Source organism: Paroedura picta, chromosome 14 (genome assembly GCF_049243985.1).
Source record: "Paroedura picta isolate Pp20150507F chromosome 14, Ppicta_v3.0, whole genome shotgun sequence".
Classification (NCBI taxonomy): Eukaryota; Metazoa; Chordata; class Lepidosauria; order Squamata; family Gekkonidae; genus Paroedura; species Paroedura picta.
In genome coordinates, this window is record NC_135382.1 from 23,485,057 (window position 1) to 23,498,353 (window position 13,297).

Below are 13,297 nucleotides of genomic sequence, written 5' to 3' on the forward strand. Positions count from 1 at the left end.
CCTTCTAGAGGCAGCCCAAAACCTTTCCGTACAAATCGGATATGCCTTTGCATTTATTTATCACTGGCAGTCTTCAAGCAGCAGCTGGACAGCTACTTCTCATGGATGCTTCAGCTGATCCTGCATTGAGCAGGGGGTTAGACTAGATAACAGGTACGGATGGACCCTTCCAACTCTATGATTCTGTCAGCTATATCCCACTGCTCTCCCTGTCGGGGACTCAAAGTGGCTTAGAGCATCATTCTCCCCGTTCCCCCTTCCCCCACAACAGCAACAAACCTGCGAGGTAGGCCAGGCTGTGATGGGTCCAAGGTCACAAAACAAGCTTCCATGGGAGAACCAAGGACTGGAACCAGGGTCTCCCAGGATCCTAGTCCAACAATCTATCAACGATGCCATGCCAACTCTTTTAGGTACGGCCAGGGGTAGGAGGGAATAATCAGCAACCGGTCCACATCCCTGAGCCTCCCCCAAACCCAAGCACATATGTTCCACCTTATGCACGGCCAGTGGACGAGTCTCATCGGCCAGATAAGCCACCCAAAAGGCTGGTTTTGAGGCCAACTGGGACAATGCATTATTCTCTACACGCATCGCTTAGCACATGAACCGCTGCTTTTGCCTGTGGGGTAAGTGCTACAAGCAGACCGCAATTATGCCAGCAGGGACCTCCCTGACTCTCTGTGAATCACCTCTGGCTACAGCTTCCCAGCAAACGTGCTGCGTGACAACACCCCCAGGAACAGCATTAGGCTAACTGCCAACTTCACATCTGATTTCCATCCTATTCTCTTTTTTAAAACAATGTGGCATGCAGCCTGACGCAGAGTTCTGCTGAGCCTGAAAGCTTGCACGGCGTTTTGGATCCATCTGGCTGGTCCTTATCCAATGTAGGAGATGGAGCAAGCTTCTGTAACAGGCCCAAGGAAATCCTAATGTCGTTAAATGTTAATGACCCACTGACCAGTGGCTCTCTTGGGCTTCCCCATCAGACGGTGGTTTCCATTTCAAAAAGAAAACTGGAACGGGACTAAACTAATAGTAAGTGAACTCTCAACGGCCTTCACCACCGGAGTCAATAGGCTGCTGTGGGTTTTCTAGGCTTCATGGCCGTGGTCTGGTAGTTTTAAGTCCCTGAGATTTCACTTTGGCACCCATGTCCTACTTCTGAAGATGCCGGCCACAGAGTTAGAGGCAAAACAGCAGGGACTAAAGATACTGCAACGTGGCCACACAGCCCGGAATTCCCACAACAGGCAGCAAACAGTAAGTACTTAACCCCCCCCCAACACACACACACACACACACACACACACACACACACAATAATTTTAAAGGCAGTTTTATCAAGGGGCTTTTTCCTGCGAGGAAATGCCTGCGATTCTTTTTCCTGCGAGGAAATGCCTGCAGTTCTACAGTTGTCCACTAGGCGAAACTTCGCTTCTTTGGCAAGCGGGTGGGGGGGGTCCCTTGCCGGCTCTTGCTATAAAATTTCGCCACCATAAAAACCTTTTATATATAATAATAATAAAAAAGATGCTACCTACGGAGCTGCCTTCGGCTGCTCTCAAAAGACGAGGCATGTCTGGCGTTACTGCTGCCGGGGTCGTCTTCTTCTGTACCGGCATGTTTTGGTTTCAAAACCCTCCGCACAAAACTGCCCGGCCGGGAAGCAAAGGGTGTGTCTGAATGGGGCTCTCCACGCCCGAGTTTTGAAACTGAACGACATCCGAGTCCCACCTACCCTTTATCACAGGAGCGCTCCCTGAGGTTACTGAGAAGATACTCTGTGCCTGCTCAGAGGCACTCTTCTCTGGACTATTCTTTCCCATGCTCCAGGCTGAGCCGACCGGCCTCTGTCTTGCCTTAAACCCCCCATGGACGCATTAAGCTGCTCCTGAGGTTTAAAAAACAAGCGCCGCCAGACACGTCCCGTGTGAACCAGACGTAGGGCACAACTCGCGCTTTCCCCCACGTGCAGCGCTCTTGGCCGTCAAGTCTCCCGGCGGCGCTGGCCAGGCCGCGAGGGCCACTGCGCAATGGGGCGCCCCGACAGCCCTGAACCCTCCTCGCTGCCCAGGACCGACGTCTGGCCCCGGGAGGCGAGAGCGGGGAAACCAGGCGAGCCGAGGCGGCCACTCTCCCCGCCCACCCTGCCTGCCTGCCCGCTTTCTCTTCCTTCCTCCCCGCTCCGCGACTTACCGCTCCGCAGCTCCGGACGCGGCGTCCCAGCGCTTCTCAGCGGGCCGCCGCCAGCATTCCCGAGCAGCGCCGAGCGAGGCGGGGAGTCGGCGAGCAGGCGGCGGCAGCTGCTGCTGCTGCTTCTTCTTCTTCCCCCGCGCTCGGACCAGCGGCGGCCGCTTCAGCAGAGCCCGGGCGGAGAGCCCATCGTCGTCGGCGGCGCTCGACCCCCGCCTCGCCCGCTGGCCGCTTCCCTCTCCGGCCGCCAGCAGCGACTCCGCGCTCCCCGAGGCGCCGCAGCCGCTACCGCCCCCCGCCGGGCCCTGCGCGTGGCTCCCCAGCTGCGTCGGAGCGGCTTCGCAGCCCGCGCTGCGCCCCCCAAGCGGAGACGGGTTGGGAAAGGCGCGGCGCCCCCTCTTGGCCCCTCTCGGCCGTCGAGCGCCTCGCCGCGACGCAAGCAGGGCCCCGCGCCAGGGGGCGGAACCGACGGCAGCTCCGGGGCCGGGAGCCGTCGCTTGCCCGGGAGTCGCCTCGGCCCAGCACCGACGACGGGAGCGCGGCGCCGCGAAGGGCCACCCCCGCTTGCTCGGCTGGAAGGCGCGTCCGGGGAGGAAGAGCGAGCGAGCGGCCCTCCGCCCTCCCGAGCCACGGCCGCTTTGCTTCCGAGGAAACCTCAAGCGAACCGGGCGGAGCTGGGGGGGGGGGGGAGAGAGCGATCAGATGTAGGCTCGGCTACGACTTGGGAGCAGGCGCAGCGGGACTCGCTTCGGAGGGAAGGCGCCTCAGCGCAGGGCGCACCCAGTTGCTGCAAAGCCACGGAGTGAACACGGGCCCGGGATGGGGGGAAAGCCAAGGCGCCCCACGTGCTCAATCTGCCCCGCAGGTAGGCTCAACTGGGACTTGCCATCACCTGTGGATTAGGAGGAAAGAGGAACTCCTCCCGAGCACCTGTTGAAATGGACGTTGCGCGGCTGTCAAAGGCTGCTCGAGTTTTGAAGGCCTCACCTGGATCCGACACCAGAAGTTCAGTGGGGGCACCCTGGCCAGTGTCGGGATGGGAGACCACCAAGGCAGGCCAGGCTTACTCTACGGAAGAGGAGTTGGTTTTTGTACCCCAGAGCAGTTTATAATAGCCTTCCCTTCCTCTCCCCACAACAGACACCCTGTAAGGGGGGGGGGGCTGAGAGAGCTCTGAGAGAACTGCGGACCTAGGTTCCCCCAGCTGGCTGCCTGAGTAGAAATGGGGAACCAAACCCTGTTCTCCAAATGAGAGGCTGTCACCCCTAGCCATGACACCACACTGGCTGTCCAGCAAACAGCCTCTGAATGGTTCTTGCCTTAGAACAGGAGTAGTCAAACTGTGGCCCTCCAGATGTCCATGGACTACAATTCCCATGAGCCTCTGCCAGTGCTGGCAGGGGCTCATGGGAATTGTAGCCCATGGACATCTGGAGGGCCGCAGTTTGACTACCCCTGCCTTAGAAACTCTAGGACTTGTTGGCTCTTTCCTCTACCAGTGCCCGGTTTGGGTTTTTGTTACAACAGAGTGACCGGACAGCTTCTACCCCTCGGCCCCAGGTGGGGGAACACCGTTCTTGTGGCCTTCAGGTAGGGAGCTGGAAGGGACACAACCCCAGCCAAGCCCTGGGTCATGTGGAAAGGCAATGAACGACCCATTTCCCCCACCGTAATTGTAATTGACTTGTCTGCAAGTCCAGCTGGGCTCTTTAAGAGGAATCCAGACTATAACAGGACTTGAGGCTCCATCAACACTGAAATCCGGCCAAGCTTGGAGCCCAGGGTGTTAGAATCAAGGCTGCTGCATATTTTATTCTTAGAAGCCTAAAAGTGAGGTTTATCAGGGTCCTGAAAATGTGTTTTCCACAGAGGCTCACAGGACCCTGGAAGGCTGTGACACCCCGCTGGGGTTTGTTGCTCCCGGGGGCTTCGCTCGCCTCCTGGTTTCAGAACAGCTGCAGAGGGATCCTTGTCACAGTGACATTTAAGTGCCTGATCAGACTAGCAGCAGCTGCCCACCCTCTTCAAGCAGACCAGCAATCCTCGGGTCACTGGGAAAGGGCAGGAAACTGATGTCTTGTAAGAACGCACCCCCTTGTGGCAAAAGGGGAGATGTACCATGCCGTTTTCAGCCCTGTGTCTACAGTGGCATTCTGGAAAGGCGGCCTAACGGTATTTTGAATAAATACGGAAGTACGGTGACTTGGGATCAGGTTCTGCTAAGTGAAACTATTCTCTGTCCCCTCTTGATATTTGTGTAGGGTCCCTGGCAGACGTCTAAATCAGGGGTAGTCAACCTGTGGTCCTCCAGATGTTCATGGACTACAATCCCCATGAGCCCCTGCCAGCGTTTGCTGGCAGGGGCTCATGGGAATTGTAGTCCATGAACATCTGGAGGACCACAGGTTGACTACCCCTGGTCTAAACTACAGGAGGAATTCAGGTGGTCTCTCGTGCATTTTTAAGAGCATTAAAAGACAGCTAGGAAAAGGGAGAATTTGCTCACCCATCATTCCCCCTCCCCCCAATTTTAGTTCTCTCCTTTACTGGAGCTGTTTAATTCATGCATTTTGAACAGTTCTCTCCAGTGCTCTTGACTAGAAGGTTCATGAGGTTGCTGATGACACCTTGGGGAAGGGCATGCAAGAAGGCCCAGGTTCAGCCCCCGGCCTCTCCAATTAAAACGCCTGGCAGTAGGTGATGGGAAAGACCTGAGACTGGCAGACAAGACTCCAAGTAAGTGTCAGCCTAAGGCAGCTTCATCTGTTCCTTATATTGGAGAGAGGCTGTGGCTCAGGGGCAGAGCATCTGCTTGGCATGCAGAAGGTCCCAGGTTCCATCCCCAGCAGCATCCTGTTACAAGAGGTGGCAGTAGGGGGGGAGGTGAAAGACCTCAGCCTGAGACCCTGAAGAGCTGCTACCAGTCTTAGGCAATAATGTGATGGGCCAAGGCTCTGATTCAGTAGAAGGCAGCTGCACATGTTCATCTAAAACACACAAGAATTAAAAAGACACGAAAATGCAGTATGGAATAACAAGACCAAGATCTAAAATTCTGAGTCAGGGGGAAAAAGAAACATCACGCTCTTTCATCTACAGCTGTCCTGATCCTCTAAGATTCCAAGTGGATCCCGGCACCCTTCTGCCTGCAAAGCAGATCTGTTCAGTCTCTGGACTCCAAACCCTTCTTCTGGGGACTTCATGTTTCAGTTCATTTATTTACATTCATGTCTCACAGATGCCCAAGGCTGATGTCACGGAGGCAGTCAATACAATCAACAAAATGGGAGATGCAACAGGATTAGGACCACAGACCGACTAAAAATGTAAACAAGTCAAGCACAGCGTAAATACTCACGTGACACATTAAACAGTGCAGAAACTACCCCGTGGGATCTTTATTGCGTTATTGCTGTACACAGTAGAGCATGCCAGAGTCCCTTATTTTCAGTCTTCCTTTTTGGTTATTCCATGTAAATTTGTAAACCACTTAGTGCACTAGAAATGTTCTCATGAATAATTCAGTTTTGCATTGTCATGCCTCCCTAGCCCCTCCATCCAGCTTCCTGAGAATCCCTTTCCAGTGTTCATTTTTTAAAAAAATACTCAAGTTTCTAGCCCTTATTACTCTTGATCAGTTACAAAATGTATGGGCCCAACCTGGCAAAATCAAAAGGGTTACTGTGCATTTCCAGTGCTGGGGAGGAGGACTTCCATGCTTCCCAAAGACTGTATATGACTTACTCCTGTGACTAGAAAAGACAAAATAAATTACACAAAATAAGTTAATAACTGCAAATCCACAAAACTTTGCACAGCTTTGTTGACTCTAGCTTTTCTGGACACAGAATTCAGGTTTCCTGGATGAACAATGTCATTAAACTCAGCTCTAGTGGGACCCTGTCTCTCCTGCGGTGTGGCTGTGACAAGCCAGGAGGTCAGGCTGTCTGCAACCCCTTCCCCTCATGCAGCAGCTCCAATCCTGCATCTTCCAAGTGAGCCTTCCGCCTTGTCCTAGGCAGCTCCTTGTGCCCCACTGTGCTGATGACATGTATGCCCAAGCCTTCTTTTCCTGTGCTTTGACACAGGAACCCTTTTGTTCACCGTCTCTCTTCCCTGGCTATTGGCATTAGCTTTCCCTCTAAGTCATCAGCAACGGTGCAGCTGAAGACAACCCGGCCTGCTCCTTTCTTAAGCTGAGAAATGCAGCCGAGGCTCTTCTGTGCTCAGTTTCCTCTCCATCTCCTTGGAAACCTTATTGTGCCACAATCTAGAAAGACAAGAGGGGCTGATTAGAGACCCTTCCCCTATCTGCTCCGCTTCTTGCCTGTGAGATCCACAGCAGAAGAGCTGCATTTGCTTTTTGTTCTTTTTCCAAATCCTCGACCCAAGAGAAGTTCAAATGGCGTCGACCCAGGCCAGAGCCTTTTTGGTCTTGGCCCTGACCTGGTGGAATGAGCTCTCGGGTGGGTTGAGGGCCCTGACATTGCTGTCACAATTCTGCATGGCCTGTAAGACAGAGCTCTTCTGTCAGGCCTTTGGTTGAGGCCAGAGCAAGTAAGATTGGGGGCCTCTTCTCAGATTTGGCCAGTTCATCAGGCAAGACTCCATCAGGATAGGTTTCTGTCTGGTGGGCTGGGTGTGGAGGGAGGGTTATCATTTGCTGCCAATCTTGTGGTTTTGCTATGCTGGAATTTATGTGGGGTTTTACTGAAAGAGCCTCTTGTGGCGCAGAGTGGTAAGGCAGCAGACATGCAGTCTGAAAGCTCTGCCCATGAGGCTGGGAGTTCAATCCCAGCAGCCGGCTCAAGGTTGACTCCTCAGCCTTCCATCCTCCTGAGGTTGGTAAAATGAGTACCCAGCTTGCTGGGGGGTAAACGGTAATGACTGGGGAAGGCACTGGCAAAGCACCCCGTATTGTCTGCCATGAAAACGCTAGAGGGCGTCACCCCAAGGGTCAGACATGACCCGGTGCTTGCACAGGGGATACCTTCACCTTTACTGAAAGGGAGGGAGGGAGGGGGAGAGAGAGAACCCACCTTGCTTCAGCAACAGGTAGGAAATGCCACTTCTGAACATTCCTCCATGTAAAAAAACCCACCTATAGAAAACTAGCCAAACAGGTCCTTTCCCTGCTGTGTTGTTTCCCACTTACATAAAGGAATGTCCCTTTTGAGGAAAAATGCCTTACAGAAACATTAAGGAATGTGATCTGTTTGCAGTATGATGCTCCTTTGGCCTCAGAGATGTATCCTGCCATGCCTCATGGGAGCTCAGCAGTTTGCCACAGCCCTGTGGCAATGCGGCAGCACTAGATGAAACAACCCAACAACTTTACCTTCTTGAAAGCAGGAGATGGGGGACAGGAACAAAGACCTTTAGCGATTTCTCATCTGTTTTCCAAGATAAGAATAAGAGCAGAGAAAGAGCGCTGAAATCTCCCTGTTACTGCAGAGTAGGTATGGCTGAAACTGACAGGGGTCTCTTCCCACCGGAGGGGGATGATAATCTGGTCTAATTTATATAGCTCCACCTGGGGAGCAAGTGGGAGGAGTCATGCACTGATGGAGAATCTTGACTGAAAGCTTCAAGATTTTAGCCTCCGTCAGGTCTCCCAGGGAAGTCAGGTCTCTAGGTGAGAATCAAAGGGGCAAGTTATTTGTTCCACCTCTGTGAGCTCCATGCGAGCCACAAAATACAGCCTTGCTTTGCTCACTAAGCTACTAGGGATCACTTCTTGCCAGGATCTGCTAAGTTCCACTCCAGTCCATGAAGCTCCATCCTTTCATCAATGAGATGCCCCTCCTTAGCTACAACAATAGAAGTGCAATGATGTTACATCACTGCTGAGTTTTCCATAGTGTTTCCAGTGATTCCTTGATGTTACCTCTGGGATTTCCCCAGAAGAGATGCGATGGCATTGTGCTGGTGGCCCCTCAGTCCCTGGTAGTTCTAGACTCTAGCTGTTTGCCACCCATTGGCTAGAAACCGTATTTGGTTCCCTCTTCCATTTTGCTGCCATTATGACCCCATGCAGACTATCTGGGAACTCAACTCCCCTAGCTCAAGCATCATGCTTTAAACTTTGTTTGCATTCTACATTGCAATTTTTTAAAACACCAGTTTGGTGCAGCAGTGTAAACAAAACACCAGGCGCACGCAAAATCAAATGCCAGAGAGGCATAACAAGCCAGAGTTTGCCAGCACAAAATAATTCTGGCACCCCCTAATGGTGGGAGGCAGCAACTTCATTTGGTGTGAACTCACCGGACAGACTGGATTCTTCGGTGCCAAGTAAGCTCCTCAGCTAGTCCTGTGATGCCGTGGGCTGTGATTTCGTTATGGTCCAGACTTTTTAAACACAGAAAGAGAAATGGAAAAAGAAGTCAGCCAGCTCCTTGCTTATCAGATGAGCAAGCTTTAAACAGCGTCACAGACAGCCTTACTTGGTGTGAACAGAAACCCTGAAAAATCGAGAGGTCACTTTGTACTGTACATGCACAGTAAATACAGACATTGTCCCTGATCATACAACACAGCAACTGTGCATGTCAAGAAGACCTGTGAGTGGTTGGTAGATGCAACTAGCATCCGGAAAGGGCAAAGAAAGTCACTGAAGAAATAAAATCAGCAGGGCCGAATGGCCTGCATGGTATGGCCCGTCACACTCTGTCTCTGCTACGCCACATTTCTTGTCAAGCTAATCTCACTATTCAGCCAGATACCTCAGGGGAGTGCATTCTCCCCACCTGCTGGCAATTGCCCCATGGCAGATTCCCTAACTGGCATGGTCATCCCCTGACACTGACCTAAGGTCTTCTTCTAGGCCAGCCTTGTTCAACCTTTTTACCTGAAACCTTCTTCAGGCTTTGAGAAACCGCAGAAGTGACATGATCACATAGAATATGGTTGGGAAGCAGAGCTGTGGACATGCCTCCCCTTCACAACCCCTTCCAGGCCCATCATTGGCCATTTTGGGAGGGGAGAGTGCAGATCGACATGACCATTTATGGTCACATCACCTGATAAATGTTTAATAAATAACAAAATATTAAAAATTAATGAACTCCCACCCATTCAGGAAACCCTTCCAAGGCTGTCAAGAAACCCCAGAGTTTCATGAAACCCTGGTTGAGAAAGCCTATTCTAGACAGGGGTAGTTTTAAAGAAGAAGAACTGTTTTTTTATATCCCACTTTTCAAGTTTGGAGGTGGTTTGCCATTGCCTGACTCTGTGTCATGTAACTCTAGTGTTCCTTAGAGGTCTCCCATCCAAAAACTAGCCAGGGTCGACCCTGCTTAGCTTCTGAGAGCTGACAAAATCAGGCTTGCCTGGGCTATGGCATTTGGATGCAGCCCCTCTGTCCATTCTTTACTACAAGACTTTGTCTATGCAATGACTTCTACTCACTCCAGTATTCTTAGTCTCTCCATCATTGGAAGAATCTTGGCCAGTTCCAGAGAGCTTCCATCACCGAGCGCATTCCAAGACAGGCTAAAGAGGGCAAGACCAACCAAGAGAAGTGAATCACCTAGTCACAGACAGTATCTAGCAGCACCGTATGCCTGGGCTTTGCTGATGTGAATCTGGACGGATACTCTGAGTAGGTTCCTTGAAGTACACCAGTGGAAGTAAAGGTGAGGAATAAATGCAAAATAAATAAACTGCCTAGGTTCCCAAGGCATAGCAGACCAAGGAAACATGGGTGGAGAAATGGGATCCTGGGTGTAGAGCAGGGGTAGTCAAACTGCGGCCCTCCAGATGTCCATGGACTACAATTCCCAGGAGCCCCCTACTCTCATGCAAAAGATAGATTCAAGTGGGTTGGTCTGAAGTGGCACAACAAAAATAGAGTCTAGTAGCACCTTTAAGACCCACAAAGATTTATTCAAGGTGTGAGCTTTCGAGTGCAGGCGCTCTCCCTCGGAATAAATGAACAGCCATCATAACTGTAGAGATATAAGGCAAAAGCAACTTGTGTCAAATTACTGTGTCATAATATCCAAATTAAGCCATATGATGGCATATGATAATTCTTTGCTAAAACAGCTAATCAGTCCTTTTGAGTTCAGTCGTAGTTCATAAAATATTGGAGAAAATAAAACTGTCCACATTAGCAATTAATGGCAGACACTTTCCCAGTTGTAAAAAGAAATAATTAAAAGAGGATGCGGCTCTGAGGCCAAGTGGTCAGACAGCAACCTAACTTCCTGGTTTTGTACTCACATGACCACTTCAAGCAGGCTGCAGCGGCTAAGGCCAGAGGCCAGGGGCTTTGAAGCCAAGTCACTGATGCCACACATCTTCAGCCTGAAAAGAAGAAGAGGTTTTATACCCCACTTTTCACTACCTGGAAAAGTCTTAAAGCAGCTGACAATCACCTCCCCTTCCTCTCCCTACAACAGACACCCTATGAGGTAGGTGGTGCTGAGAGAGCCCTGAGGGAACTGTGACTGGCCCAAGGTCACCCAGCTGGCTGCATGAGGAGGAGGAATGCAGAATCAAGCCCAGTTCTCCGGATTAGAGTCTGTCACTTTTAGCCACTACGCCAAACTGGCTTTCAAGAGAGGTGTGGGGTAAGAGTTACTGCACAGAGCCCTGAGCAGAAACCCCTGCCATCAGATGTCTTCTGTGTATTCACTTGGTCACCTTGAGTCAGTCAAGTCATCTCTCAGGATGGTTGTAAGAAGAAAATGGAAACACCACGGGTGCCTCCAGAGGCCTTTCCTTCCTTGGAAGTTTTAAAGCAGAGGCTAGATAGCCACCTGACAGAAATGCTAGTTTTGTGAATTTAGGCAGATTGTGAGCGGGTGGGCAGAAGGGATTGTGTCAACGCTTGGCTCTTGTGGCCCTTTCTTGCATGCCCAGGGAAATGCTGATCACCACTTTGGGGTCGGGAGGAAAATTTCCTCCAGGCCAGACTGGCCAAGGATTCTGGGGTGGGGGTGGGGGGCATCGTATGAGTATGGAATTGGGGTCACTATGGTGGGCAGGTAGCAGTGAATTTCCTGCATTCTGCAGGGGGTGGACTATATGACACCAGAGGTACCTTCCGAATTCTATGAATGGCAGGATGTAGGATACTATGCACATAAATGCTTAAAACGAAGATGCAATCTTTTAGGAATCCCAAACAAACTACAGCCGCATCAACCAGATTCTGCAAAGAAGGTGAGTTAAGAGGAAGACTTACTCAATCTTCCTCAGTTGTGAAGACCGTGCCAGACCCTCTGCAAGAGCCTGGGCCCCCTCGCTCCCAAGGCCATTTTCGGACAAACTGCAAGAGCAACAAAGACAATCAAGTTGAAGTACTGCATTTTAAAATACTTAATGTATGTCAGAATAATCATTTTTCATTGCTTCTAACTAATGAATGGCATTTATCCTGTGGTCCCCATACACCAAAAGTAAAAGTCGTTACATTAGTGCAATTGTTTCCTGTAAAGCTGTAGCATGCATTTTACAAGAAAGAGACCACCATAATATTCAAACAGTGACTTCTACCTGTGCAAGGTGTAGCACTAACACTCAAATACTGGCCTACTTTTTAATTTTTTAAAATTTAATAATACAGTTAAAGAATTGGATCCAGACTAAAATTTCCACTGATGGAAGAGGAGGTGTAAATTCCGTCAATTCCTTTTCCTGCTGCAAACCCAACTTGCCCCACATGCTGTTCAGAAGGGTCACTCGAGAGCAGCACTGGGGTCCTCCCCAGTCTTTCAAATGTAAAACATTATAAGTTTGGGATAAGGACCCTCTAGAAAAGCCCCTTATACCAATAAGGGATTTCCTCATCCAACAATGAGGGAAGACAAGCATGTGTTGTTTTCGTTTTTTACCTGAGCTCCTGAATTGGTGGGCATTCAGACAGAGCTTTGGCCAAATGAGACATTCCCACGGAGTCAATGTTGCAAGACGACAGGCTAGGGAGGCAGGAAGAAAAATGGCTTGCAGTATATGCGCACAATGTTCACATGGTATCCATCACTTAGCTGAAAACGTAGTTATCGGGCGACCAAATGGATGCCTATTGGTTCCTATGGTCAGCTGACTGCTGGAGGTCTGGTTGCTGCAGTACCACCCCAGGCCACCTGAGGTGGTGTTGGCTCATGACTGTTGAGAAACACCTAGAGATTTGGGGAGCTTACAATGCCATAGAGACCATCCACTAAAGTGTCCATTTTCTCCAGGGGAACTGATCTCTCTAGTCTGAAGATGCTGCAATTCTGGGGGATCCCCACATACCACCCAGAGACTGGCATTTCTAGGTGAAGAAGAGGAGTTATTTTACTCCCTCCATTCTTGCCATTTGTCCACTCAAGATCCTCCTCCTCCAAAATCTGCAGACCCTGTATCTTTTGCCCTCATTGGGAGAAAAGTAGCAGGTGGTGAATCTGAGTGCTCAGATATTCTCTGGGTGACCCACTATGGAACTACTGCAGTAAAAAGGTATGGGAGGAAAAGGACTGAAAATGTCCAGAAAGAATTAAAGTAGATACAATTCTGCTGCTCCATTAATGGAAAGAAAACTGCGGGCTAGAAGAATTCTGCAAGCAGAGCTGGCACAGCTGCACCCAACCCTGCAGAGTTAATCTGGGCTCCTCTAAACTGCCTGGGTGTATCTTTTGATTGAGCAGGGGAACCATTTCCCACTGTAGAGTCATTAACTTTTACACACAATAAATTTCTTTTGAACTGGATTCGGTTCACATCTGCGTGTTGATCTCTTGCTTTCTCTGTCCTTAAATACTTCACATGGCTGAACATGTGAATTGACTCCATTAAAAACCCAGCAATGCTTGAGTTGACATTTGCTGTTTATAAGAAATGTGCTTCTGGTGATTCATCTCTGATGGACAATTCACATGTTCAGGCCACAGTTCTCCTTGGCGAATGATGGACATGATCCAGCTCACAAATAAGCAGAGCTGTAGGTAAGCAGGAGGAGGTAGCCACTGATAAAGAAGAAAATTTAATAAAGAATATCGCATTAAGCCGAGAAACCTACTGAAGAACCTTCAAATGGTGCACAGATGGCAGAATTGCGGCTAGTTTTGCCATAGTCTCACATCCGAGATTGTTCCCAGATAACCTG

At 50.3% G+C, this 13,297-nt stretch overlaps 2 protein-coding genes across 7 annotated transcripts in view; both read right to left on the reverse strand.

Moving 5' to 3' along the window:
- The window catches only part of CPNE2 (copine 2), an 88,672-nt gene extending 86,070 nt beyond the window's left edge, over nucleotides 1-2,602 (reverse strand). The window contains exon 1 of one of the 2 annotated variants that reach the window (XM_077310699.1): nucleotides 2,203-2,602. The gene's annotated coding sequence lies outside the window, so the exon portion shown is untranslated. Of the gene's footprint in view, nucleotides 1-1,543; nucleotides 1,565-2,202 lie in introns of those variants that run through there. The other variant, XM_077310697.1, reaches the window with a different exon arrangement.
- A 2,390-nt stretch (nucleotides 2,603-4,992) lies between these two features.
- NLRC5 (NLR family CARD domain containing 5) overlaps nucleotides 4,993-13,297 on the reverse strand; it is a 66,280-nt gene continuing 57,975 nt past the window's right edge. For 3 of the 5 annotated variants that reach the window (XM_077310692.1, XM_077310694.1, XM_077310693.1), the window contains exons 42-48: nucleotides 13,211-13,294; nucleotides 12,042-12,125; nucleotides 11,393-11,476; nucleotides 10,426-10,509; nucleotides 9,610-9,693; nucleotides 8,467-8,550; nucleotides 4,998-6,469 (exon numbers count right to left, since the gene is read on the reverse strand). In XM_077310692.1, coding sequence (XP_077166807.1) covers nucleotides 6,391-6,469; nucleotides 8,467-8,550; nucleotides 9,610-9,693; nucleotides 10,426-10,509; nucleotides 11,393-11,476; nucleotides 12,042-12,125; nucleotides 13,211-13,294 — 583 coding nt within the window. In that variant the 3' untranslated portion in view covers nucleotides 4,998-6,390. Of the gene's footprint in view, nucleotides 6,470-7,537; nucleotides 7,593-8,466; nucleotides 8,551-9,609; nucleotides 9,694-10,425; nucleotides 10,510-11,392; nucleotides 11,477-12,041; nucleotides 12,126-13,210; nucleotides 13,295-13,297 lie in introns of all 5 variants that reach the window. The other 2 variants (XR_013226653.1, XM_077310695.1) reach the window with 2 other exon arrangements.